The 26238-nt window shown below is 50.3% G+C and overlaps 2 protein-coding genes across 3 annotated transcripts in view; one reads left to right on the forward strand and one right to left on the reverse strand.

The window, feature by feature from the left end:
* Positions 1–16244, reverse strand: part of SNX8 (sorting nexin 8) — a 57174-nt gene extending 40930 nt beyond the window's left edge. The window contains exon 1 of the mRNA XM_050784251.1: positions 16103–16244. Within this exon, the coding sequence (XP_050640208.1) occupies positions 16103–16196 (94 nt within the window). The 5' untranslated portion in view covers positions 16197–16244. The remainder of the gene's footprint in view (positions 1–16102) is intronic.
* Positions 1–26238, forward strand: part of CHST12 (carbohydrate sulfotransferase 12) — a 515718-nt gene that overhangs the window by 317816 nt on the left and 171664 nt on the right. The gene's annotated exons all lie outside the window — the stretch shown is intronic.

The following is a 26238-nucleotide window of genomic DNA, read 5'->3' on the forward strand; positions in this document are numbered from 1 at the left end:
TCTTTTGCAGCAACTTGGATGGAAGTGGAGGCCATTATCCTCAGTGAAGTAACTCCAGATCAGAAACCCAAATACCACATATTCTCGCTTCTAAGTGAGAGCTGAACTACGGGTACACAAAAGCAGGCAGGGTGGGATAACGGACATTGGACTCTCAGAGGGCAGGAGGGGGTGAAGGATGAAAACTTACCTACTGGGCACAATGGACATTATTTGGGTGACAGGTACAATAAAAACCCAGACTTCACCAGCCAACAATTCATCCACATAACCAAAAACCAACCCTGAAGCTATTGAAATCAACTTTTTTTTTTTAAAGAAACATTTTAAAAAAACAAAAAATGTGAAAGCACCTAGCATGCTGCCCAGGGCCCAAGCTTTTCTTTATTCTTATCTTTAGAGAGGATCTCGCTCTGTCATACAGGCTGGAGTACAGTAGTGTGATCACAGCTCACTGTAACCTCGAACTCCCAGGCTCCGGTGATCTTCCTGCCTCAGCCTCCCAAGTAGCTGGGGCTACAGGCATGCGCCATCATGAGCAGCTCAGTTTTTATTTTTTTGTAGAGGCAGAGTCTCACTATGATGCCCAGGCTTTGAGCTTCTCTTTTTTGTTTTGTTTTTGGTTTGGGTTATTTTGTTTTGTTTTGTTTTTTGAGATGGAGTCTCATTCTGTCCTTCAGACTGGAGTGCAGTGGTTTGGTTTGGTTTGCTTTGGTTTGGTTTGGTTTTTTGAGACGGAGTCTCATTCTACCTTCAGACTGGAGTGCAGTGGTTTGGTTTGGTTTGGTTTTTTGAGACGGAGTCTCATTCTGTCCCCCATGCTGGAGTGCAGTGGTGCGATCTCGGCTCACTGCAACCGCAGCCTCCCAGGTTCCAGAGATTCTCCTGCCTCAGCCTCCTGGGTAGCTGGGATTACAGGCACGCATCACCACGCCCAGATAATTTTTGTATTTTTAGTAGAGACGGGGTTTCACCATGTTGGCCAGGCTGGTCTTGAACTCCTAACCTCAGGTGATCCACCCACCTCAGCCTCCCAAAGTACTGGGATTCGAGGCATGAGCCACCACACCCAGCCTGGGTCTTTTTTTGTGTTTGTTTGTTTTGAGATGGAGTCTTGCTCTGTCCCCCAGGCTGGAGTCCTGTGGTGTGATCCCAGCTCACTACAACCTCCACCTCCCAGGTTCAAAAGATTCTCATACCTCAGACTCCTGAGCAGCTGGGACTACAGGCACAAGCTACCACACCTAGCTAATTTTTTGTATTTTTGGTAGAGATTGGGTTTTGCCATGATGGCCAGACTGGTCTCGAACTCCTTACCTCAAGTGATCCTCCCATCTCGGCCTCCCAAAGGGCTGGGATTACACGCATGATCCACCGTGCCCAGTCTGAGCTTTTCTTTTTTAATGGGCCTGTACTCCTGATACCAAATTCCCAGAGCAAACCACAGACGGAGCAAGCTGCTGACCAGGGTCAGGGCTCCCCAGAGAGCTGGGTTCCTCGACAGGACAACGGCATCTTGTTCTCATCAGGAACCAGACCACGCCTGAGATTCCATGGATAATCACAAACAGACCACGGGCCATCCATCGCTGAGACCCAGGGAACTGCATATGAACCCCACATACACACACATGCACATGCAGGCGCACACCCACACACATCCACACACCCACACATATCCACACACACCTACACACCCACACACCCACACACATCCACACACCCACACACATCCACACACACCCACACACCCACATACACACAAGCAGGACATGGGAGATGAAAGAGACCAGACCACAAAGGGGGGAAAAAATCACTGGTTCCACGTCACAAAACTGAAGTGCAGTGCTGGAAATAGTCACCACTCAGATGATTTCCTCTGACTCAAATCAGAGTCAAGGGGCAAGCGGAACCAGCCAAGGACATCAGAACCGTCCGTCCCACCAATCCCCCGGAACCCCCTTCTGAAAGGGTCCATTTGACTTCAGCTCATTCCTCAAAGCACCTCTCGGGTCTCTCATTTCAGGAACGTTTATCCGAGGGGAGGCCTGGCGATTTGTTCCGGAGTTAAAAAGGAATACTATTTTAGCAAATTGGGGGAATCTTGGAATAACTTGCCAAGTAGAAGGCTGGAGTTCCAAAAAGAGTCCTCGTCTCTGTTTAACTAAATGCCACCCATTCCTGGCTTATTGCTTTTTCTCTTTTAACCCTCCTCCTGGCTGTGGTTGCTTCGGTCTGAAAGTGACTCTGGTTTTTTCTAGGGTCTCCTGATGTGAAAGTGAAAATATTTCAAAATATCTGACGGGGCTAAGTCTGTCTTGATCCTCACAGAGGCCAAATGAGAAGCACCTTCATTGGCCACCAACTTAGGTCGCTCCGAGAACATTCCAAGAAGTCACCCAGCATGATGAGCCGAGTGAGATACAATTAAATCCATGTAAGCAAACCTTTATTGATCGACGGCAAGCATAGCAAGGAAGAAGCCGTGCTTCCTTCTCCTGGCTGCCTTCAGGGTAGACAACCAGGAACGCAATTAATCAACCAGAAAATGTAACACCTCAGAAGTCGGCAAGAACAAATTACGAACTGTGAAAAATGTCACAGGAAGAGAAATATTTAGTCAGTTTTTCCCCCACGGCTAAATTTGCGCTGAACATGAAGACCTAGTTTTCCATGCAAAGAAGGCTGGACTCTCATCTGGTGTCTTACAGACCCCAACACTCCAAGAGCGGTTAACCAGGATGCTCAGATGATCTTAACGTGTTTAAGGGAACTCAGCCTGTGCCTCACAAAATTCAGAAGTGATTTGGTTTTTCAGAGCTAGCAATCCAAGGAGATTTTATGTTCAACTTGAGATTTTATGTTCAACTCAACTGGAAACAAACCGTCTACACCCAGTTGTCCAGAATGAACTAAATATTTTCAGTAGACACGTTGCAAAGCTTTTTTTTTTGGAGACAGAGCCTTGCTCTGTTGTCACCTAGGCTGGAGTGCAGTGGCACAATCTTAGCTCACTGTAGCCTCAATCTCCTGGGTTCAAGCGATCCTCCTGCCTCAGCCTCCCAAGTAACTGGAACTACAGATGCGTACCACCATGCCTGGCTAATTTTCTCTTTCTTTTTTTTTTTTTTTTTTGGCAGAGAAAAAGTCTCGCTATATTGCCCAGACTGATCTTTTTTCTTTTTTTTTTTTTTTAATTATTGAGACAGTTTCATTCTTGTCACCCAGGCTGGAGTGCAGTGGTGCAATCTCGGCTCACTACAACCTCCGCCTCCTGGGTTCAAATGATTCTCCTGCTTCAGCCTCCCGAGTAGCTGGGATTACAGGCGCCCGCCACCACGCCCAGCTAATTTTTGTACTTTTAGTAGAGATGGGGTTTCACCATATTGGCCAGGCTGGTCTCGAACTCCCGACCTCAAGTGATCTGTCTACCTTGGCCTCCCAAAGTGCTGGGATTACAGGCGTGAGCCACCGCGCCCAGCCCCTGTTGTGGAGCTTAAACCCAACGTTGAACAAGACAAGTAACCATTCTCCCACTAAACGACTTCGACACTCACCACAGGCATTCTGAATTTACATGCTCTTTCATTATGCCCTGTTTCATAACTTTAAAGTGCATTCCTGTTCTGAAAAGATAAAAAGGACCTAGCACAATTGTTTAGGGTGTTATTTATGAGAAAGGTCTGTACAACTATCTCCCTCTAAGGAAAACCATCTGAAGAGGGAAAGCTCCATGCCTACGAATGGCTGCTTAACGTGGCCAGACACAAATCCCACAGAGACCCTCATAGGCCAGGTCACACTGCCCACGTCCCAGCTGTGGCCGCAAGCCTGGTGTGAATTTCAGAACCACCACCTATTGGCCGTGTGCTCACTGGCATATGACTACAAGGCAGGCCAGCCCCCAAATTGAGGCTTAGCCCAGAGGCTTCTAGGCTTTGTCTAGAAGGAATTCAAGGCTGAGCCGCTGGTGTTAGCAACTTTCATTGAAGCAGCAGCGCGCACAGCAGCAGCAGAGGGTCCTGCTCCTTGCAGAGTAGAACCACCCCTTTACCAGGGCACCCAGAGCAGCAACTCAGAGGCAGTGTTGCACTCCTATTTAGACCTGCTTTTAATTATATGCAAACTAAGGGGTGATTTAGGCAGAAATTTCTAGAATGGGGGTAACTTCCGGGCTGTCCAGTCATTGTCATGGAAAAGGGCGTCCATGTGTTGCCATGGTAATGGTAAACTGACATGGCACACTGGTGGGCATGTCTTATGGGAAGGTGCTTCTGCCCTGGACCTATTTCAGCTAGTCCTCAATTTGGTCCGCTATCCAGGCCCCGCCTCCAGACTCAAGTTCTGTCTCCTAACTCATTACCAAACTTCCATGTGCCTCAGTTTCCTCACCTCTAAAGTGAGGCTAGGACTACTTACTTTTCAGCTTGTTAGTTCACACGCAGACCCCAAGGAGAACGCAGAGCACACTGTCCAGGCTCTCAAACAGTTGGAGATCGGCCGGGCGCGGTGGCTCACGCCGCAAAAGAGTTGGGGATCAGTGGGACTCATTCTCCCACCCCTGCTGTGCAAAGAAGGACCGACTACATACAAATCCATCTCCCTAGCTGGGCGTAGTGGCTCACGCCTGGAATCCCAGCACTCTGGGAGGCTGAGGTGGGCAGATCACGAGGTCAGGAGATGGAGACCATCCTGGCTAACACCATGAAATCCCGTCTCTACTAAAAATGCAAAAAATTAGCCGGGCGTGCTGGCGGGTGGGCGCCTGTAGTCCTAGCTATTCAGAAGGCTGAGGCAGGAGAATGGGGTGAACCCGGGAGGCGGAGCTTGCAGTGATCGGAGATCGCACCACTGCACTGCAGCCCGGGTCACAGAGCTAGACTCTGTCTCAGAAAAAAAAAAAAAAAAATTCCATCTCCCCAAGGACTGGGGCAAATGGGAATAGGGTCGCCTCACAGAGTAACCCACCTTGGAGGGAAGCACGCCCATTTGCACATAACACAGCGTCACTTTAAACTTCGCAGAAGCTTCCAGGAGCTTTCCTCCTTTCCTATCTAGCCAAGGAAGGAAAGTTAACCGCGCACGTGCCGTCCTGAGATAAGAAACTGCACACACAGAGACACTCCCCAGACTCTGAAGAGCTGAAAATGCAATTTCAAATCTCCTTTTGGTGCAAAACACCGGCAGTAAGTGGCCGGTTCTTGAAAGACAGGTCCACCTCCGGCCTGGACTGGAATTCCTCAGGAGCTGGGAGGTGAAATTTCGGGTCTGAAGATAATTAACTGTGCCCAGTCATGAATATCATCTGACTCTCCTTGACAGCCTTGGCCAGAGAGATGCTTTTGGCTTTTGGCTGAGAGTGAGGTTCCCAGACAAGCCCTGCTGTTCCTGCAGATGCCGGAAGGTCTGGGTGCTCCTTCTTGCTGTGCTGCCGGGGGCCACCGAAACAGCCGGACTTAACAGAGCACCGGGCTGAGCCAGCAGCAGTCAGGCCTCAGAAACGGCTGGAGGCAGGGGAGCTCTTCCACTGAGCAACCGCAGTACCCTCTGTTAGGAGCAGACCTTGATGCAAGAAAACGGATTTTACCCTGAAGGCTCCTCCCTCTGGGTAAATCCAACAGGACTTGGGGCATGAATACTAAGGCAGTCAGTCCAGATACTCCTACAAAATTGTCTTAGGAATCTCAGGTTTCCCCCCAACATTTTGTATTATTTTGTTGGTGGTGGTGTCTTTTTTTTTCTTTTTTTTTTTTTTGAGACAGAGTCTTGCTCTGTTGCCTGGGCTTGAGTGCAGTGGTGCGATCTCAGCTCACTGCAACCTCCGCCTCCTGGGTTCCCGCCATTCTCCTGTCTCAGCCTCCTGAGTAGCTGGGATTACAGGCGCCCACACCACCACACCTGGCTAATTTTTGTATTTTTAGTAGAGACGGGGTTTCACTATGTTGGCCAGGCTGGCCTCGAACTCCTGACCTCAGGTGATCCGCCCGCCTCAGCCTCCCTAAGTGCTGGGATTACAGGCATGAGCCACCATGCCCGGCCTGTATTGTATTATTTTGTATTATGAAATACTTTACGCATGCACAGAAAGGGCTATAAAACTTCTATGAACACTTGAACAAAATTATATATCAAACACGTGTAACCACCATCCAGGCCAAGAATTAAAGACAGCCAGACTAGGCGCAGTGGCTCACACCAGTAATCCCAGCACTTTGGGAGGCCGAGGCAGGAGGACTGTTTGAGCCCAGGAGTTCAAGACCAGTCTCAGCAACATCGTGAGTCCCTGTCTCTATAAAATAAAAAATAAAGACAGCGGCAACCCGGAAACACTCCTTCTACTGCACCCCTGACAGATCTGGGTGCCTTCCTCCCACCAGAGGGAACTACCAGCCTAATTCGTATAGCATCTTCCTCACTTTTCATTCAGTCTTATCCCCCATGTGAGCACCCCACACAACAGAGTCTATTTCTGCGTACTCTTGCGCTTCACGTAAACTGTCACCCAGGCTAGAGTCCGGTGGCGCCATCTCGGCTCACTGCAACCTCTGCCTCCTGGGTTTAATGGATCCTCCTGCCTCAGCCTCCTGAGTGGCTGGGATTACAGGCACCTGCCACTACGCCCAGTTAATGTTTGTAGTTCCTGGTAGAGACGGGGTTTCACCATGGTGCCCAGGCTGATCTCAAACTCCTGAGCTCCGGTGATCTGCCCGCCTTAAGCACCCAAAGTGCTGGGATTACAGGCGTGAGCCACCACGCCCAACCTGACAATTTCTTTTATAATACAATATTTTATTTTTATTTTTTGACATGGCATCTCTGTCACCCAGGCTGCAGTGCAGTGATGCAATCGTAGCTTACTGCAACCTTGAACTCCTGGGCTCAAGTGGTCCTCCCATGTGAGGTGCCCAACTAGGTGGAAGTAGCAGAACATGCCATTGTACCTAGTTAATTTTTTTAATTTTGGTAGAGACGAGGTCTTGCTATGTCACCCAGGCTGCTCTCAAACCCCTGGCCTCAAGCGATCCTCCCGCCTTGGCCTCCCAAAGCACCAGGATTACAGGCATGAGCCACTGCGCCCAACTCAGGACAAGTCGTTTTTTTGTTTGTTTTTTGTTTTTGAGACAGAGTCTTGTTCTGTCGCCCAGGCTGGAGTGCAGTGGCGCGATCTCAGCTCACTGCAACCTCCAGCAATTCTCCTGCCTCAGCCTCCTGAGTAGGTGGGATTACAGGCGCATGCCACCATGCCTGGGTAATTTTTGTTTTTTTGTGTTTTTTTTTTTTTGAGACGGAATCTTGCTCTGTCACCCAGGCTGGAGTACAGTGGCATGATCTCGGCTCACTGCAAGCTCCGCCTCCCAGGTTTACGCCATTCTCCTGCCTCAGCCTCCCGAGTAGCTGGGACTACAGGTGCCCACCACCTCGCCTGGCTAGTTTTTTGTATTTTTTAGTAGAGACAGGGTTTCACCGTGTTAGCCAGGATGGTCTCAATCTCCTGACCTCGTGATCCGCCTGTCTCGGCCTCCCAAAGTGCTGGGATTACAGGCTTGAGCCACCGTGCCTGGCCTATTTTTGTATTTTTTTTAGTAGAGATGGGGTTTCACCCTGTTGGCCAGGCTGGTCTCCAACTCTTGACCTTGTGATCCACCCGCCTCAGCCTCCCAAAGTGCTGGGATTACAGGCGTGAGTCACTGCGCCCAGCCTCCGGGACAAGTTTTAATATTGATTCCATCTAATGCATCGTTTTCTGGAACACATGAGGCAAGAATATCTTTAACTGAAATTGTTTTTAACTGAAATTTTATCATATTAGCACTTTCGAAACACAAATTTTATATTCCTTAATGCGCTGTTATACAGACATTAGGTAGAAAATTATGAAAACTACTCAGCAGTGTAGAAAAATGTCAAGGGAAAGAAACTAACTATAAAGACACATATTCACTCTGATGATAACTACACAAAAAGCAATGCACAGGAAAAAAGGAAATATACTAAAATGCAACGGCTGTTAAAGGGGTGGAATTACAGGTGATTTGTCTATAAAATTTTTGCACTTGCTGTTATATCACTTTGTATAACAAAATTTTCTGAAAGCACCAATTCATACAGCAATAGCACGTTACTGGATCTGATTACAACTCGCTCATCAGGCTCCTAGAGGACATCAGCACAAATCAGGTTTTGGAAGATTCCTGGAAAATAACGTAATTGGGCTTCTTGAGAGATATTACCTAACCTGACCTTCTCCAGCCCCTACAACACTTCCTGGGGTGAATCAAACTTTGCATAATTTCACTTTAAATTTCCGTAACACACAAACTTCAATGCTTATAGGGAGCTAAAAAGACCCCCATTGACCCCCTGCGACACACCACAGAAACAGCAACACGCCTCCTACAACGCAGTCAACAAAACAGCAGGAAAGGGAGACCAGATTCTCCGGGAGCTAAACACACGGCCCTCCTCAGTCCTCCCAAAACGGATCCTACCCGATATTTTAATGCCAATATTTTCCCAAAAACACTTCTCACAAAGCACTTCTGCCCGTTACGTCCGGTTATGTGATGTTCTTGGTGATTCTATAGTAGAAATACGCAGAGCGTGGGGGTGCTCCAGTTTCTCAGAGGGTGACAATGGGCCAGGTGCGGTGGCTCACGCCTGTCATCCCAGCACTTTGGGAAGCTGAAGCCGGGTGCGGGGGTGGGATCACTGAGGTCCCAAGTGCGAGACCGGCCTGACCAACATGGTGAAACCCCATCTCTACCAAAAATACAAAAATTAGCCAGGTGTGGTGGTGGACACGTGTAATACCAGCTACTAAGGAGGTTGAGGCAGGAGACTCGCTTGAACCCGGGAGGCAGAGGGTACAGTGAGCCAAGATTGCACCATTGCACTCCAGCCTGGGCAACAAGAGCAAAAACTCTGTCTCCAAAAAAAAAAAAAAAAAAAAAAAAGTGACAGTGACAATGCTGGTGACCAACAGCCAGGCTCTCCATGTGTTCTCGGGCTCTGTGCCTCCTACCTGCAGCCTCCGAGCTTCTAATACCACATGGCTCCTCTCAGACACAGCAGGTCCTGCGAAGCCACCCGCGTCCAGCCAGCGCCACCATCACCCCCGGTCTCTTCCCACCACCCAAGCAAACAGGATGGGCAAACATCTCTTTTTGTGAAGCATTTTTCTCAGGAAAGACAAAATAATACCAAAACAGAATTCCCCTACACGGAACACATCACTTTCTTGCTAACCACAAATTCTGGCAAAATCTGTTCTACATAACAGTGATTCAGTTAGTTCCTCTTTCTTCAAATGGACACGTTTTACCTTGCAAATTGTGTATGTGTGAGTGTGTGTGTGTGTGTGTGAGACAGAGAGAGTGAGACAGAGAGAGAGAGAGAGGATGAACAAGTTTAAAGACTGGTAACAAAAGGTAACAAAACATCTTTGCGGTGTTGTCAAGTCTTATGATATAAGAAATGTGATATCTTATAAAAATGTATAAAAATGTAATTCTATTCAAATATCTGAGACTCTGCTACACAGCAGATAGTATTGTGGATACTATGGTTAAAGAAAAAAAGGTGGCCGGGCGCGGTGGCTCAAGCCTGTAATCCCAGCACTTTGGGAGGCCGAGACGGGCGGATCACGAGGTCAGGAGATCGAGACCATCCTGGCTAATATGGTGAAACCCCGTCTCTACTTAAAATACAAAAAACTAGCCGGGCGAGGTGGTGGGCGCCTGTAGTCCCAGCTACTCGGGAGGCTGAGGCAGGAGAATGGCGTAAACCCGGGAGGCGGAGCTTGCAGTGAGCTGAGATCCGGCCACTGCACTCCAGCCTGGGCGACAAAGCGAGACTCCGTCTCAAAAAAAAAAAAAAAAAAAAAAAGGTTTCTGTTTTCTGGAGAAAATCAAAATTTAAAAAAAAAGTAACAAACTATATAAATAAAATAAACTTATAAAAAAATAAATATAAGTTTGCTCATCAGGAGTTTACTACCAAAATGTGTGTCATGGCCAGTCACGGTCGTTCACACCTGTAACGCAGCACTTTGGGAGGCCGCGGCGGGCAGATCACCTGAGGTCAGGAGTTCAACCAGCCTGGTCAACGTGATAAAACCCAGACTCTGCTAAAAATACAAATATTAGCTGGGCATGATAGCACACACCTGTAATCCCAACTACTGGGGAGGCTGAGGCAGAAGTCACTTGAACCCGGGAGACGGAGGTTGCACTGAGGCTAGATGGCACCACTGCACTCAAGCCTGGGCAACAGAGTGTAAGACTCTGTCTCAAAAAAAAAAAAAAGTGTGTCATGGAAGGGAGCGAAATGGGGCAGAAGGTTTTGTCCCTAATGCAAACAATACTGTGAGGCATAATTTAATCACCATAAAATGCACAAATCTTTTTTTTTTTTTTTTTTTTTGAGATGGAGTCTTGCTCTGTCGACCAGACTGCAGTGGCACGATCTCGGCTCAGTACAACCTCTACCTTCCAGCTTAATGCAACTCTCCCGCCTCAGCCTCCCAAGTAGCTGGGATTACAGGCGCTCACCATCATGCCCAGCTAATTATTGGATTTTTGTACAGATGGGGTTTCACCATGTTGGCCAGGCTGGTCTTGAACTCCTGACCTCAGGTGATCCGCCTGCCTCGGCCTCCCAAAGTGCTGGGATTACAGGCGTGAACCACCAGGCTCAGCCCCAAATCTGTTTTTTAAATAGGGACGGGGTCTCGCTCTATTGCCCAGGCTGGCCTCAAACTCCTGGCCTCAAGTGATCCTCCTGCCTTAACCTCCCAAAGTGTTAAGATGACAGACGTGAGCTGCCACACCCTGCTCAAAATGTATAAGTAGGCCAGGTGGGGTAGCTCACACCTGTAATCCCAGCACTTTCGGAGGCCAAGGCAGGTGGATTACATGAGGTCAGGAGTCAGCGACCATCCTTCCTGGCCAACAGGGCGAAACTTCGTCTCTACTAAAAACACAAAAATTAGCCAAGTGTGGTGGCACATGCCTATAATCCCAGCTACTGGGGAGGCTGAGGCACAAGAATCGCTAGAGCTGGCCGGCACGGTGGCTCATGCCTGGAATTCCAGCACTTTGGGAGGCAGAGTTGGGCAGATCACCTGAGGTCAGGAATTTGAGACCAGCCTGACCAAGATGGAGAAACCCTGTCTCTACTAAAAAATGCAAAATTAGCCAGGCATGGTGGCACATGCCTGTAATTCCAGCTACTTTGGGAGGCTGAGGCAAGAGAATTGCTTGAACCTGGGAGGAAGAGGTTGTGGCGAGCCGAGATCGCGCCATTGCACTCCAACCTGGGCAACAAGAGCGAGACTCTGTCTCACAAAAAAAAAAAAAGTATAAACCTTAAGTGACAGCGCAATGAATTTTGACCAACGTATTCACGCACAGAACAAACCTGACATGAGCGAGCAGCTGCAGGTAAGGGCTGGTGGGAACCCAGGGTGCACGGAATCGCCCAGGCAAGAGGGGAAGGCTGGGGGAGGGGTGAAGGAGCCCCGAGGGTCAGCAAAGGCCCTGGACCTGCCTCAATGACACTCAAGAAGTCATCGCCAGGTCAACGAAGACAAACAGCACGGAGCTTCGGAACCGAATGGAATGTATGGAATGCCATGGGATGAGCCGCAAGTGAAGCGTGACTCGCCCTCGTTCTAAAGAGTCAGTGTAGGGCCGCAGGACTGTATACGGCAGAGCCAGGATACACCGAGGTCATCTGTACATATTTCTATCCGTGTATTAATCAATCCCGAGAAATCAGGTCGGACGACCAAGCACACCTACCACACTCACTGCTGTTCTCACTCGATGTCACAATCATTGAGCTTCATAGCCTAAGAACAGGCCCTGAAAAACCCTTGTCCTGCATAGTCAGAGAACAGAATGTTTCAGATATTTTGACAGGAAGAGTTTCAATATAAAATCCAGCCAGGCTCGGTGTCTCATGCCTGTAATCCCAGCACTTTGGGAGGCCCAGGTGGGAGGATTGCTTGAGGCCAGGAGTTCCATACCAGCCTGGGCAACACAGCCAGACTGTCTCTGCAAAAAATTTTAAAAATTGGCCAGGCGTGACTGGGCGCGGTGGCTCACGCCTGTAATCCCAGCACGCTGGGAGGCCGAGGTGGGCGGATCACGAGGTCAGGAGATCAACACCATCCTGGCTAACACGGTGAAACCCCGTCTCTACTAAAAAATACAAAATTATCCAGGCGTGGTGGCGGGTGCCTGTAGTCCCAGCAACTAGGGAGGCTGAGGCAGGAAGGCAGGAGAATGGCGTGAACCCGGGAGGTAGAGCTTGCAGTGAGCCGAGATCGCGCCACTGCACTCCAGCCTGGGTGACAGAGCAAGACTCCATCTGAAAAAAAAAAAATTGGCCAGGCGTGATCATGCATGCCTGTAGCTCCAGCTACCCAGGAGGCTGAGGCAGGAGGAACACTTTAGTCCCAGAGTTTGAGGTTGCAGTGATGCCATGACATCCAGCCTGAGCAACAGAGTAAGACCCTGTCTCAAAAAAGAAAAAAAAGGAGATGAGGCCGGGCGCGGCGGCTCACGCCCGCAATCCCAGCACTTTGGGAGGCCAAAGTGGGCGGATCACCTGAGGCCAGGAGGTCAAGACCAGCCTGGCCAAGATGGCGAAACCACATCTCTACCAAAAATACAAAATACCAAATATACAAAAATACCAAAAATACAAAAATGTGCCAGGTGTGGTGGCACATGGCTGTAATCCCAGCTACTTGGGAGGCTGAGGCAAGAGAATCACTTGAACCTGGCAGGCGGAGGTTGCAGTGAACCGAGATCGCGCCATGGCACACCAGCCTAGGCAGAAGAGTGAAACTCTGTCTCAAAAAAATAAATAAATAAAAATAAAAGAAAAGAAAAAAGAATATACTACACTGGGGAAACATGAGCACGTTTATACAAGGAAGTATATATTTCCTGAGTACACATATGAATAAAATGTGAAAACAGAACTAAAAGGATCCATCCCAAACCGAGAACAACGGTCACCTCTCACTCAGGTACAGACAGGAGACAACTGCAGTTAGGGAGGGACTTTCACTTAATCTACAATGTTCTATTCTCTTTTAAAGAAAACACATTTATCCTTGCATGGCATAAGTGAAAGTTAAGTTTTTATAAAGGGGGTTGCCCTACAGAGCACTCGCAGCTTAAGCTTCAAATAATTCAAATAGAATGAGACTCTTAATGCGGAAAAGTACAACAAGCACATTTTTTTTCTGGCAACACCAAAGACGCAGGAGATTTCACAGTCCCCACATGAATACCACCAGTGGGCTCTGGCTGTGTGGTCAAAACCCTAAAAAAGAGGAAATTCAGTGTATACTTATAAGGCACAACAACCGCTCTTTCAAACCAACCTTAGTGAATGTGTAAGTCACACACATAGTCTCTGGACGATATTCAAAGACTTAACTTTTTTCTTTCCTGTTTTTGTTTTTTTTTTTTTTTTTTAATTTGAGATGGGATTTCGCTATGTTGCCCAGGCTGGTCTCTAGCACCTGGGCTCAGGCAATCCTCCCTCCTCAGCTTCCCCAAGTGCTGTGATTTCAGGCGTGAGCCACAGTGCTTGGTCTCAAGGCTGGGTTTTCTCACTGCAGCCCACCCAATCAGGGTCCCCACCAACACACATTCCCTTGACATTGCCTGCTTTGGGCAAATTACTTACCTCTGGATTTTAGTTTTCTCAGTGTAAAAAGACTGCTAGGCCAGGCCCACTGGCTCACGCCTGTAATCCCAGCACTTTGGGAGGCCGAGGGGGGTAGGTCATAAGGTCAGGACATCGAGACCATCCTGGCTAACACCGTGAAACCCTGTCTCTACTAAAAATACAAAAGAGTAGCCAGGCGTGGTGGAGGGCGCCTGTAGTCCCAGCTACTCGGGAGGCTGAGGCAGGAGAATGGTGTGAACCTGGGAGGCAGAGCTTGCAGTGAGCAAGATCCAGCCACTGAACTCCAGCCTGGGCGACAGAGCAAGACTCCGCCTCAAAAAAAAAAAGAAAAAAAAGACCTCTGCTATACCACTTCACCTCCCTGCCAGGATGATGACCAAGTTTCAACCAGAAGGACAGGCTACGTCCTGAGAGTCTGTGAGCCCCACTTTCAGACTTGCCTGGTTACCAGAAAGGGCACTGTGAAGCGCTCCCTTGTCCCAGCTACCCCAATCTGTGGATCCCATTAGCACTCGTGATAAAATCACCACTGCCCCCAGAAAAAGCCAGCTACCTACAGGAATTCCAGGCCACATCAAAGGGAGGGCAGTCTCCCAGAGACACAGCTCCCTCGGGCGTACACAGCTCAGACTATCTCTAAATCACACCATTATGGTAGCCTCTGGAGTCTACTTCCGTGAGTCCTGAAGAAAATACAGTCCCCTATACCTGCACAGGACCCCTGAACCACCACCCCTCCAGCAACACCAAATTGCTTTACAAACTGAGGTAGCAGCCGCATTCCGATCCAATCACAGCCTATGATCCAATCACAGCCTACCGTTCCTAAGTAACCGCTCGTTCCTAAGTGACTCCTCGGAAGGAGTCCCACCTGGGGCCCACGCTGGCCTCCAACATGTGACTTCATGGACACAATGTTCTAACCATTGAGAACTATCACATGCCCCCCCTTACACTGATACAACGGAAAGGAAAAAGTAAGACCCATTCTGGAAGGACCTTCTTTCTAGACACAGTCTTCACCTCGAGGATGCCCACCCAATGCAACAATCCCTCTCCTGCTCCCCACTGCCCTTTCTCCCTGACGAAGAAACTGTCTACCAACCCTCTAGAACTCATTTCAGTCATCACCTCCTCAGGGACACCTTGCCAGACCTCCCCGCAAGGGGATTCCTTGTGCCCCCACCAAGAAGAAACCGTAACTCACACCAACACCCAACTACATCTCTTCTCTGGCAGCGAAGGAACATCTAGAAATAACGGGCACCCTCCTGTATTCCTTCTAATGTTTAGTCTCATTAACCCAAATCCCTTAAAGAGAAATACAGGAGGCCGGGTGCAGTGGCTCACGCCTGTAATCCCAGCACTCTGGGAAGCCGAGGTGGTTGGATCACCCGAGGTCAGGAGTTCGAGACCAGCCTGGCCAACATGGCGAAACCCCATCTCTACTAAAAATACAAAAATTAGTCGCGTGTCGTGGTGGGTGCCTGTAATCCAAGCTACTCAGAAGGCTGAGGCAGGAGAATCGCTTGAACCCGGGAGGCGGAGGTTGCAATGAGATCGCACCATTGCACTCCAGCCTGAGTGACAGAGTGAGAATCTGTCTCAAAAAAAAAAAAAAAAAAGACATAAAAAAGATATACAGACCAGGCACAGTGGCTCATGCCTGTGCTCCCGGCACTTTGGGAGGCCAAGGCAACAGGACTGCTTGAGGCCAGGAGCTCCAGACCAGCCTGGGCAACATAGTAAGATCCCATTTCTACAAAAATAAAAAAATTACCGGGCGTGACTGCACCCGCCCGTAGTCCCAGCACTTTGGGAGGCAAAGGCGGGAGGATCACTTGAAAGAGAGAGAAATAACAGCTACACATCTATAGATTCGGTTCACAGATGAGAAAACAGAGGTCCTGAGAGGTGAAATCACTGGCCCAAGACCACACAACTGACAAGAGCTTGGGAGAGAGGAGGTGGCTAGGAAAGGAGCCCAAGTCCGGGGAAGTGGCCCCCAGGGCCATGGCTCAGCGTGACCGGGCAGGGCAGAAGAGCAGAGCCCCAGGACCGGGGCGAGGAGGAAACTGTCCCCGAGGACGCCTCTGAGAGCCCAGGGAACGCGCCTCGGAACGTGGCCAGCTGTAACCTGGACAGGGCTCTCCCGGCGCAGGAGGGCAGGGGACCCCAAGGGACGGAGGCGCGAGAGAGCACGGGGACCCCCAAAGGACAGGCGCGCGGGACGGCAGGGGGACCCCCGAGGGACTGGGGCGCGGGGCCGAACGTGGGGCGCGGGGGCAGGAAACGAGTCGGGGGCCGAGCGCGGCGGCTGAGCCCCGTCCGCCGAGGGTGGTCGGCCCGCGCACCCAGGGCAGGTGGGGGCTACCGTCACCCCACGCCCTACCTGCCGCCGGGGGATCCTCCTCCTCGTCAGCCTCCGCCTCAGCTGCCGCCCCAACTGCAGCCGCAGGCAGCGGGTCCATCGCGCGGCCAGTCATGTGAGCCCGCGCTCCCACGTGACTTCCTCCCGCGCCGCCCGGCCGCACCGCCCTGCCGCGCCGCGTCCGCGCCCCGCCCACACCCCGCCTGGCCACGCCCCGTCCCCGGCGCGCCACGCCCACAGCCCGCCCCTGCTGGGCTCGCCACGCTCCTCGCCCGGCCTCGCCTCGCCTACAACTCGCCTAGCCACGCCCACATTCCCCTCCCCGTCCACGTGGACACGGAGCCGGCTGGCGGCGCACGTTACCTCCGCCTCAGGTTGGACCTCCGGGCTCGCAGGTGCACTGCCTCAGGCGCAAGCCGGCAACCACCGCACCCTCGTTCACTCCCATCTCTCCTCGCCCAGTCACGCCCTTGTTCGCTCATTCACCGGTCACACTGGGGTTCAATGACTCGCACTTCCTCATTCATCCACCCACCCACTCATTCGCTCACCCACGCAGTGCATCCTGCATTCATTCATTCACCCACTCACTCGCTCACTCACTGCATCCTGCATTCATTCATTCAGCCTCTCACACACTCACTGCATCCTGCATTCATTCATCCACTCACTCACTCACGGCATCCTGCATTCATTCATTCACCCACTCACTCACTGCATCCTGCATTCATTCATTCACCCACTCACTCACTCACTGCATCCTGCATTCATTCATTCACCCACTCACTCATAGCATCCTGCATTCATTCATCCACTCATTCACTCACAGCATCCTGCATTCATTCACCCACTCACTCACTCACTGCATCCTGCATTCATTCATTCACCCACTCACTCACAGCATCCTGCATTCATTCATCCACTCATTCACTCACAGCATCCTGCATTCATTCACCCACTCACTCACTGCATCCTGCATTCATTCATTCACCCACTCACTCACTCACTGCATCCTGCATTCATTCATTCACCCACTCACTCACTCACTGCATCCTGCATTCATTCATTCACCCACTCACACACTCACTGCATCCTGCATTCATTCATCCACTCACTCACTCACAGCATCCTGCATTCATTCACCCACTCACTCACTCACTGCATCCTGCATTCATTCATTCACCCACTCACTCACTGCATCCTGCATTCATTCATTCACCCACTCACTCACTCACTGCATCCCGCATTCATTTACACAACCACTCACTCACTGCATCCTGCATTCATCCATTCACCCACTCACTCACTGCATCCCGCATGCATTCACACAACCACTCACTCACTCACTGCATCCTGCATTCATTAATTCACCCACTCACTCACTCACTGCATCCTGCATTCATCCACCCACCCACTGGCCCACTCAGGTTTGCTGGCTGCACCAGGAGGTCAGGAAGCCCTGTGCTGGGTGCTGAGAATACAAAGATGTTTCCTGTGCGTTCCTCAATCTGGAGGAGGCACAGATGGCCAGAGTGGAGCAAGTGTGCTGACTGTTCCAAAACGGGAGCACGGCTGTGGGCACACCGCAGAAGAGGGTGAAGGGTGAAGGGCAATCCCTTCCCTACATGGGTGAAGGGATCCCTGGATGGGAGGTACCGGAGTCAGGGCTGGAGGAATGAGGAGTTAAGCAGGAGGGCACGAAGGCTCTGAGATATCAGCTGCAGATGCTGTGGTCATTCCAGGCTAAAAGTGTGGGGGTTGGCATGGAGATTGATAGGCCTGCATCAGGAAGGGGCTTGTTTCCAAAGAAAGAGTCCTCGACCTTCTTTTTATTTTATTTTATTTTTTTTTTTTTTTTTGAGACGGAGTCTCACTCTGTTGCCTGGAGTGGAGGGCAGTGACATGATCTTGGCTCACTGCAACCTCCGCCTCCCAGGTCAAGCGATTCTCCTGTCTCAGCCTCCCGTGTAGCTAGTATTACAGGCGTGTGCCACCACGCCCAGCTAATTTTTGTATTTTTAGTAGAGATGGGGTTTCACCATGTTGGCCAGGCTGGTCTCGAACTCCTGACCTCAAGTGATCCGCCCACCTCGGCCTCCCAAAGTGCTGGGATTACAGGCTTGAGCCACTACGCCCGGCCATCCTGGACCGTCTAACACTGATGTCACACAATGTCCAGGGAGTTGATTACAGTACGAATAGCCCAGAACCATGTCAGGTCCTAGGAAGCGTCCCCTTCTCACAAGGTAAGTAGTTCCTCTGGCTATAGCTGCTGGACCCTGCCTCGGTAACAGATGACGGCACCTAGGACACTGTGGGGTCCCAGCACCCCAGGACCTCCATGCGAGCAGGCACACCAGTGATGCTCTCTCCACCATAACTTGTGAGGCTGAGGTTGCAGTGAGCCAAGATGGAGATGTCCTTCTGAAGTGGATACATAACAGCTTTCCCAAGGCACAGTGGGACACGGCAGGATCCTGTGACCTCCCCACAATATCTGATAGCTGCTTCCTTCCTCCACCCTCGCTTCCTTCCAGCTGCTGTTGCCATCAAATAATGTACTCAGCACTTTCCCTGATGCCACGCACACATATATACTCTGCTCATTTCCTGATCATATTTTTATTAGAGGCAGGGTCTTGCTGTGTTGCCCAGGCTGGACTTTAGTGGCCCAATCATAGCTCCCTATGGCCTCAAACTCCTGGCCTCAAGCAGTCCTCCCACCTCAGTCTCCCAAGTAGCTGGGAGTAAGGCACACGCCACTATGCCCAGCTGTTTGCTACATATTTTTGGTCTCAAATTAGATTATAAAATATTTACTTATTAAATTTTTAGCTGGGCGCAGTGGCTCATGCCTGTAATCTCAGCACTTTGGGAGGCTGAGGCGGGTGGTTCACCTGAGGTCAGCAGTTTGAGACCAGCCTGGCCAACATGGGGAAACCCAGTCTCTATTAAAAATACAAAAATTAACTGGATGTGGTGGCAGGCACCTGTAATCCCAGCTACTCGGGAGACTGAGGCAGGAGAATCACTTGAACCCACGAGGCGGAGATTGCAGTGACCCGAGATTGCGCCATTGTACTCCAGCTTGGGCGAAAAGAGGGAGACTTCGTTGAAAAAAAAATTTTTTTTAATTCATTTTACTCAGGTGGGCACAGTGGCTCCTGCCTATAATTCCAGCACTTTGGGAGGCCGAGGCAGGAGGATCACTTGAGCCCAGGAATTCTAGACCAGCCTGGGCAACATAGTGAGACCTCATCTCTAAAAAAAAAAAAAAAAAAAAAATTAGCCAGGCATAATGGCACACACCTCTAGTCCCAGCTACCATGAAGGCTGAGGCAAGAGGATTGCTTAAGCCCAGGATGTCAAGGCTGTGGTGAGCTGTGATCGCATCACTGCACTCCAGGCTGGGTGATAGAGCGAGTCCCTTTGTCTAAAAATAAAAAATAAAAATAAAATTGTTGCACTAAAAACCGTAAAGTGGCCGGGTACGGTGGCTCATGCCTGTAACCCCAGCAGCACTTTGGGAGGCCAAGACCAGCAGATCACCTGAGTTCAGAAGTTCAAGACCAGCCTGGTCAACACAGGGAAACCCCGTCTCCAACAAAAATGCAAAAATTAGCTGAGTGTGGTGGCGCACGCCTGTAATCCCAACTACTGGGGAAGCTCACGTGGGAGAACCACTTGACCCAGGGAGGCAGAGGTTGCAGTGAGCTGAGATCATACCACTGCACTCCAGCCTGGGTGACAGAGTAAGACCCTGCCTCAAAAAAAATAAAATAAAATAAAAAACTGTAAATGTGGCTGGGCATGGTGGCTCACGCCTGTAATCCCAGCACTTTGGGAAACAGAGGCGGGCGGATCACCTGGGGTTAGGAGTTCAAGACAAGCTTGGCCAACATGGCAAAACCCCATCTCTACTAAAAATACAAAAATTAGCTGGGTGTGGGCCGGGCACAGAGGCTTACGCCTGTAATCCCAGCACTTTGGGAGGCCAAGGTGGGTGGATCACAAGGTCAGGAGATCGAGACCATCCTGGCTAACAAGGTGAAACCCCGTCTCTACTAAAAATACAAAAAAAAAAAAAAGAAATTAGCTGGACGTGCTGGCGGACACCTGTAGTCCCAGCTATTCGGGAGGCTGAGGCAGGAGAATGGCATGAACCCAGGAGGTGGAGCTTGCAGTGAGCTGAGATCGCGCGACTGCACTCCAGCCCGGGCAACAGAGCAAGACTCGGTCTCAAAAAATAAATAAATAAATAAAATTAGCTAGATGTGGTGACAGGCGCCTGTAATCCCAGCTACTTGGGAGGCTGAGGCAGGAGAATCACTTGAACCTGGGAGGCGGAGGTTGCAGTGAGCCGAGATCACGCCACTGCACTCCAGCCTGGGCGACAGAGGGAGACTACGTCTCAAAAAAAGAAAAAAAAAAGGTAAATCGTTATACAAGTATAAAAGTACAATAATAGTGGCTAGGGCCAGGCACAGTGACTCATGCCTGTAATCCCAACACTGTGGGAGGCCAAGGCGGGCGGAGATTGCAGTGACCCGAGATTGCGCCATTGTACTCCAGCTTGGGCGAAAAGAGGGAGACTTCGTTGAAAAAAAAATTTTTTTTAATTCATTTTACTCAGGTGGGCACAGTGGCTCCTGCCTATAATTCCAGCACTTTGGGAGGCCGAGGCAGGAGGATCACTTGAGCCCAGGAATTCTAGACCAGCCTGGGCAACATAGTGAGACCTCATCTCTAAAAAAAAAAAAAAAAAAAAATTAGCCAGGCATAATGGCACACACCTCTAGTCCCAGCTACCATGAAGGCTGAGGCAAGAGGATTGCTTAAGCCCAGGATGTCAAGGCTGTGGTGAGCTGTGATCGCATCACTGCACTCCAGGCTGGGTGATAGAGCGAGTCCCTTTGTCTAAAAATAAAAAATAAAAATAAAATTGTTGCACTAAAAACCGTAAAGTGGCCGGGTACGGTGGCTCATGCCTGTAACCCCAGCAGCACTTTGGGAGGCCAAGACCAGCAGATCACCTGAGTTCAGAAGTTCAAGACCAGCCTGGTCAACACAGGGAAACCCCGTCTCCAACAAAAATGCAAAAATTAGCTGAGTGTGGTGGCGCACGCCTGTAATCCCAACTACTGGGGAAGCTCACGTGGGAGAACCACTTGACCCAGGGAGGCAGAGGTTGCAGTGAGCTGAGATCATACCACTGCACTCCAGCCTGGGTGACAGAGTAAGACCCTGCCTCAAAAAAAATAAAATAAAATAAAAAACTGTAAATGTGGCTGGGCATGGTGGCTCACGCCTGTAATCCCAGCACTTTGGGAAACAGAGGCGGGCGGATCACCTGGGGTTAGGAGTTCAAGACAAGCTTGGCCAACATGGCAAAACCCCATCTCTACTAAAAATACAAAAATTAGCTGGGTGTGGGCCGGGCACAGAGGCTTACGCCTGTAATCCCAGCACTTTGGGAGGCCAAGGTGGGTGGATCACAAGGTCAGGAGATCGAGACCATCCTGGCTAACAAGGTGAAACCCCGTCTCTACTAAAAATACAAAAAAAAAAAAAGAAATTAGCTGGACGTGCTGGCGGACACCTGTAGTCCCAGCTATTCGGGAGGCTGAGGCAGGAGAATGGCATGAACCCAGGAGGTGGAGCTTGCAGTGAGCTGAGATCGCGCGACTGCACTCCAGCCCGGGCAACAGAGCAAGACTCGGTCTCAAAAAATAAATAAATAAATAAAATTAGCTAGATGTGGTGACAGGCGCCTGTAATCCCAGCTACTTGGGAGGCTGAGGCAGGAGAATCACTTGAACCTGGGAGGCGGAGGTTGCAGTGAGCCGAGATCACGCCACTGCACTCCAGCCTGGGCGACAGAGGGAGACTACGTCTCAAAAAAAGAAAAAAAAAAGGTAAATCGTTATACAAGTATAAAAGTACAATAATAGTGGCTAGGGCCAGGCACAGTGACTCATGCCTGTAATCCCAACACTGTGGGAGGCCAAGGCGGGCGGATCACCTGAGGTCAGGAGTTCGAAACCAACCTGACCAACATGAAGAATCCCTGTCTCTACTAAAAATACAAAATTAGCGGGGTGTGGTGTCGTATGCCTATAATCCCAACTACTTGGGAGACTGAGGCAGGAGACTTGCTTGAACCCGGGAGGCGGAGGTTGTGGTGGAGGACTTTTTTTTTTAATTCCTCAGATTATTCAAATGTGCAGCCCAGTTGGAAGACCCCACTCTAAATTGAAAAATTTGTCTTATTCCTGTGAACATTTCCTGAGTATTTACTATGTATCAAAATTTGCTTGGCTAGTGGCTGGGCACGGCAGCTCACACCTGCAATCTCAGCACTTTGGGAAGCCAAGGCAGGAGGATGAGGCGCCCAAGAGTTCAAGACCAGCCTGGTAACACAGCAAGACCCTGACACTACAAAAAATACAAACAAAAGAATTAGCCCAGTGGTGGTGTGTGCCTGTAGTCCCAGCTACACCAAAGGCTGAGGTAGGAGGATCGCTTCAACCTGGGAGGTCGAGGCTGCAGTAAGCCATGATTGCACTGCTCCCCTCCAGCCTGGATGACAGAGTGACGCCCTGGCTCCAAAAATAAAAACAAGGCCATGCACAGTGGCTCACACCTGTAATCCCAGCACTTTGGGAGGCCGAGGCGGGCAGATCACTTGAGGTCAGGAGTTTGAGACCAGCCTGGCCAACATGGTGAAACCCCATCTCTACTAAAAATACAAAAATTAGTCGGGCCTGGCGGCGGGTGCCTGTCATCCCAACTACTTGGGAGGCTGAGGCAAGAGAATCGCTTGAACCCAGGAGGCGGAGATTGCAGTGAGCCGAGATCATGCCACTGCACCCCAGCCTGAGCGACGGTGAAACACCATCTCAAAATAAATAAATAAATAAATAAGTAAAATAAAAATAAAAACAAAAGCAAAATGTGTGTGGCCGGTGGGAGGCAATGCAGGGACAGCCAGACAAGGTCTCTGTCCTGGAAAGCCTCCTGATGGAAGTGGGTGGAGAAAACAGCAGAATTCTCACACGGGCCGAATAAAGCCAGGGCTACAGGTGGGAACGTGAAGGCTGTGGCGGGAAATGGCGGGGGGAATAATCTGGTCTAATTCAGCCTGCAGGAGAGGAAAGGCAGTCCTCACACATCGCCAGCTCTGCTACCAGATCCCTCCAGTGTTTGGAGAGTGCCTTGGGAATGTGCACCGACATACGTCTGCCTTCAGCAGATCCTCCCCAAAGAACACTATTCCTGTTTACTCAGGGAACTGTAAAAAGAAAATGGAATTTTTTTTTTTTTTTTTTTGAGACGGAGTCTCGCTCTGTCACCCAGGCTGGAGTGCAGTGGTGCAATCTCGGCTCACTGCAAGCTCCGCCTCCCGGGTTCACGCCATTCTCCTGCCTCAACCTCCCGAGTAGCTGGGACTACAGGTGCCCACCACCACGCCCGGCTAATTTTTGTATTTTTAGTAGAGACAGGGTTTCACCATGTTAGCCAGGATGGTCTCAATCTCCTGACCTCATGATCCTCCCGCCTTGGCCTCCCAAAGTGCTGGGATTACAGGCGTGAGCCACCGCGCCTGGCTATTTTTTTTTTTTTTTTTTTTGAGACAGTCTCACGCTTGTCGCCCAGGCTGGAGTGCAATGAGGCGATCTTGGCTCACTGCAATCTCCACCTCCCGGGTTTAAGCGATTCTCCTGCCTCAGCCTCCCGAGTAGCTGGGATTACAGGCGCCCACCACCATGCCCGCTAATTTTTGTATTTTTAGTAGAGATGGGCTTTCACCATATTGGCCAGGCTGGTCTCGAACTCCTGGCCTCAGGTGATCCGCTGCCTAAGCCTCCCAAAGTGCTGGGATTATAGGAGTGAGCCACCATGCCCGGCCTGGAATTTCTCAATGCTAAAACATTTTGCTTAGCAGAAAGAATCCAGTTATATTAAGATGGTTAATCTGTTTTTTGATTCACATTTATTGCTTTTCATTTAGGAAAATGGGAACTAGCTAGGCAAACGGACGTAACTTAGCATGCGGAACATGGGAGTCAGAATTTAACTACACAGGAGGACGTGCAGAAAGGACCTGCTAAGGACCTTTCAAAAAGAGTTACTAAAATGCTGGTGCACTGGCTCACGCCTATCATCGCAGTGCTTTGGGAAGCCAAGACGGGAGGAGTGCTCGCGTCCAGGAGTTGGAAGCTGCAGTGAGCTATGATTGCGCCACTGTACTCCAGCCTGGGTCACACAGCAAGACCCCATCACTTAAATATAAATGCTGGGCCAGGCGCAGTGGCTCAAGCCTGTAATCCCAGCATTTTGGGAGGCCGAGACGGGCGGATCACAACGTCAGGAGATCGAGACCATCCTGGCTAACACGGTGAAACCCCGTCTCTACTAAAAAATACAAAAAACGAGCCAGGCGAGGTGGTGGGCGCCCGTAGTCCCAGCTACTCGGGAGGCTGAGGCAGGAGAATGGCGTAAACCCGGGAGGCGGAGCTTACAGTGAGCTGAGATCCGGCCACTGCACTCCAGCCTGGGCGACAGAGCGAGACTCCGTCTCAAAATAAATAAATAAAAATAAATAAATAAATAAATAAATGCTGACCGGGTGCCGTGGCTCACACCTATAACCCCAGCACTTTGGAGGCCAAGGTGGGTGGATCACCTGAGGTCAGGGGTTTGAGATCAGCCTGGCTAACACTTTGAAACCCCATCTCTACTAAAAATACAAAATTAGCTGGGTGTGGTGGCACACGCCCGTGATCCCAGCTACTCGAGAGGCTGAGGCAGGACAATCGCTTGAACCCAGGAGGTGGAGGTTGCAGTGAGCCATAATCGTGCCACTACACTCCAGCCTGGGACAGATGGAGACTCCATCTCAAAAGTAAAATAAAATAGAATAAGCTGGGCATGGTGGCTCATGCCTGCAATCCCAGCACTTTGGGAGGCCGAGGCAGGTGGATCACCTGAGGTCGGGAGTTCAAGACCAGCTTGATCAACATGGAGAAACCCCGTCTCTACTAAAAATACAAAATTAGCCAGGGTGGTGGCGCATGCCTGTAATCCCAGCTACTCAGGAGGCTGAGGCAGGAGAATTGCTTGAACCCGGGAGGCGGAAGTTGCGGTAAGCCGAGATCGCGCCACTGCACTCCAGCCTGGGCAAAAAGAGCGAAACTCTGTCTCAAAAAAAATAAAAAATAAAAAATAAAAATAAAATAAAATAGAATAAAATAAAATAAATGCTTTGGGCCAGGCGCTGTGGGTCACACCTGTAATCCCAGCACTTTGGGAGGCTGAGGTATGTGGATCACCTGTGGTCAGGAGTTCAAGACCAGCCTGGCCAACATGGTAAAACCCTGTCTCTACTAAAAATTAAAAAATTAGCCAGGTGAGGTGGTGGGCGCCTGTTATCCCAGCTACTCGGGAGGCTGAAGCAAGAGAATTACTTGAACCTGGGAGGGAGAGGTTGCAGTGAGCCAAGATCTTGCCACTGCACTCCAGCCTGGGCGACAGAGGGAGACTCCATCTCTAAATAAATAAATGGTGTGGGCCAGGTGTAGTGGCTTACACCTGTAATCCTAGCACTTTGGGAGGCCAAGGCCGGTGGATCATCTGAGGTCAGGAGTTCAAGACCAGCCCGGCCAATATGGTGAAACCCCATTCCTACTAAAAATACAAAAATTAGCTGGGCATGATGGCAGGTGCCTGTAATCCCATCTACTCAGGAGGCTGAGGCATGAGAATCGCTTGAACTTGGGGGGTGGAGGTTGCAGCGAGCTGAGATTGTGCCGCTGCACTCCAGCCAAGGCAACAGAGCGAGAGTCTATCTCAAAAAAAAAAAAAAAAAACCCCAACCAAACAAAAAAACTAACAATGGGTAATGCTTTTTTTTTTTTTTTTTGAGATGGGGTCTTGCTTTGTCGCCCAGGCTGGAGTGCAGTGGCGGGATCTCAGGTCACTGCAAGCTCCGCCTCCCGGGTTCCCGCCATTCTCCTGCCTCAGCCTCCCGAGTAGCTGGGACCACAGGCACCGCCACCTCGCCCGGCTAGATTTTTGTATTTTTTAGAAGAGACGGGTTTTCACCGTGTTAGCCAGGATGGTCTCGATCTCCTGACCTTGTGATCCGCCCGCCTCGG

Source organism: Macaca thibetana, chromosome 3, assembly GCF_024542745.1.
Source record: "Macaca thibetana thibetana isolate TM-01 chromosome 3, ASM2454274v1, whole genome shotgun sequence".
Classification (NCBI taxonomy): domain Eukaryota; kingdom Metazoa; phylum Chordata; class Mammalia; order Primates; family Cercopithecidae; genus Macaca; species Macaca thibetana.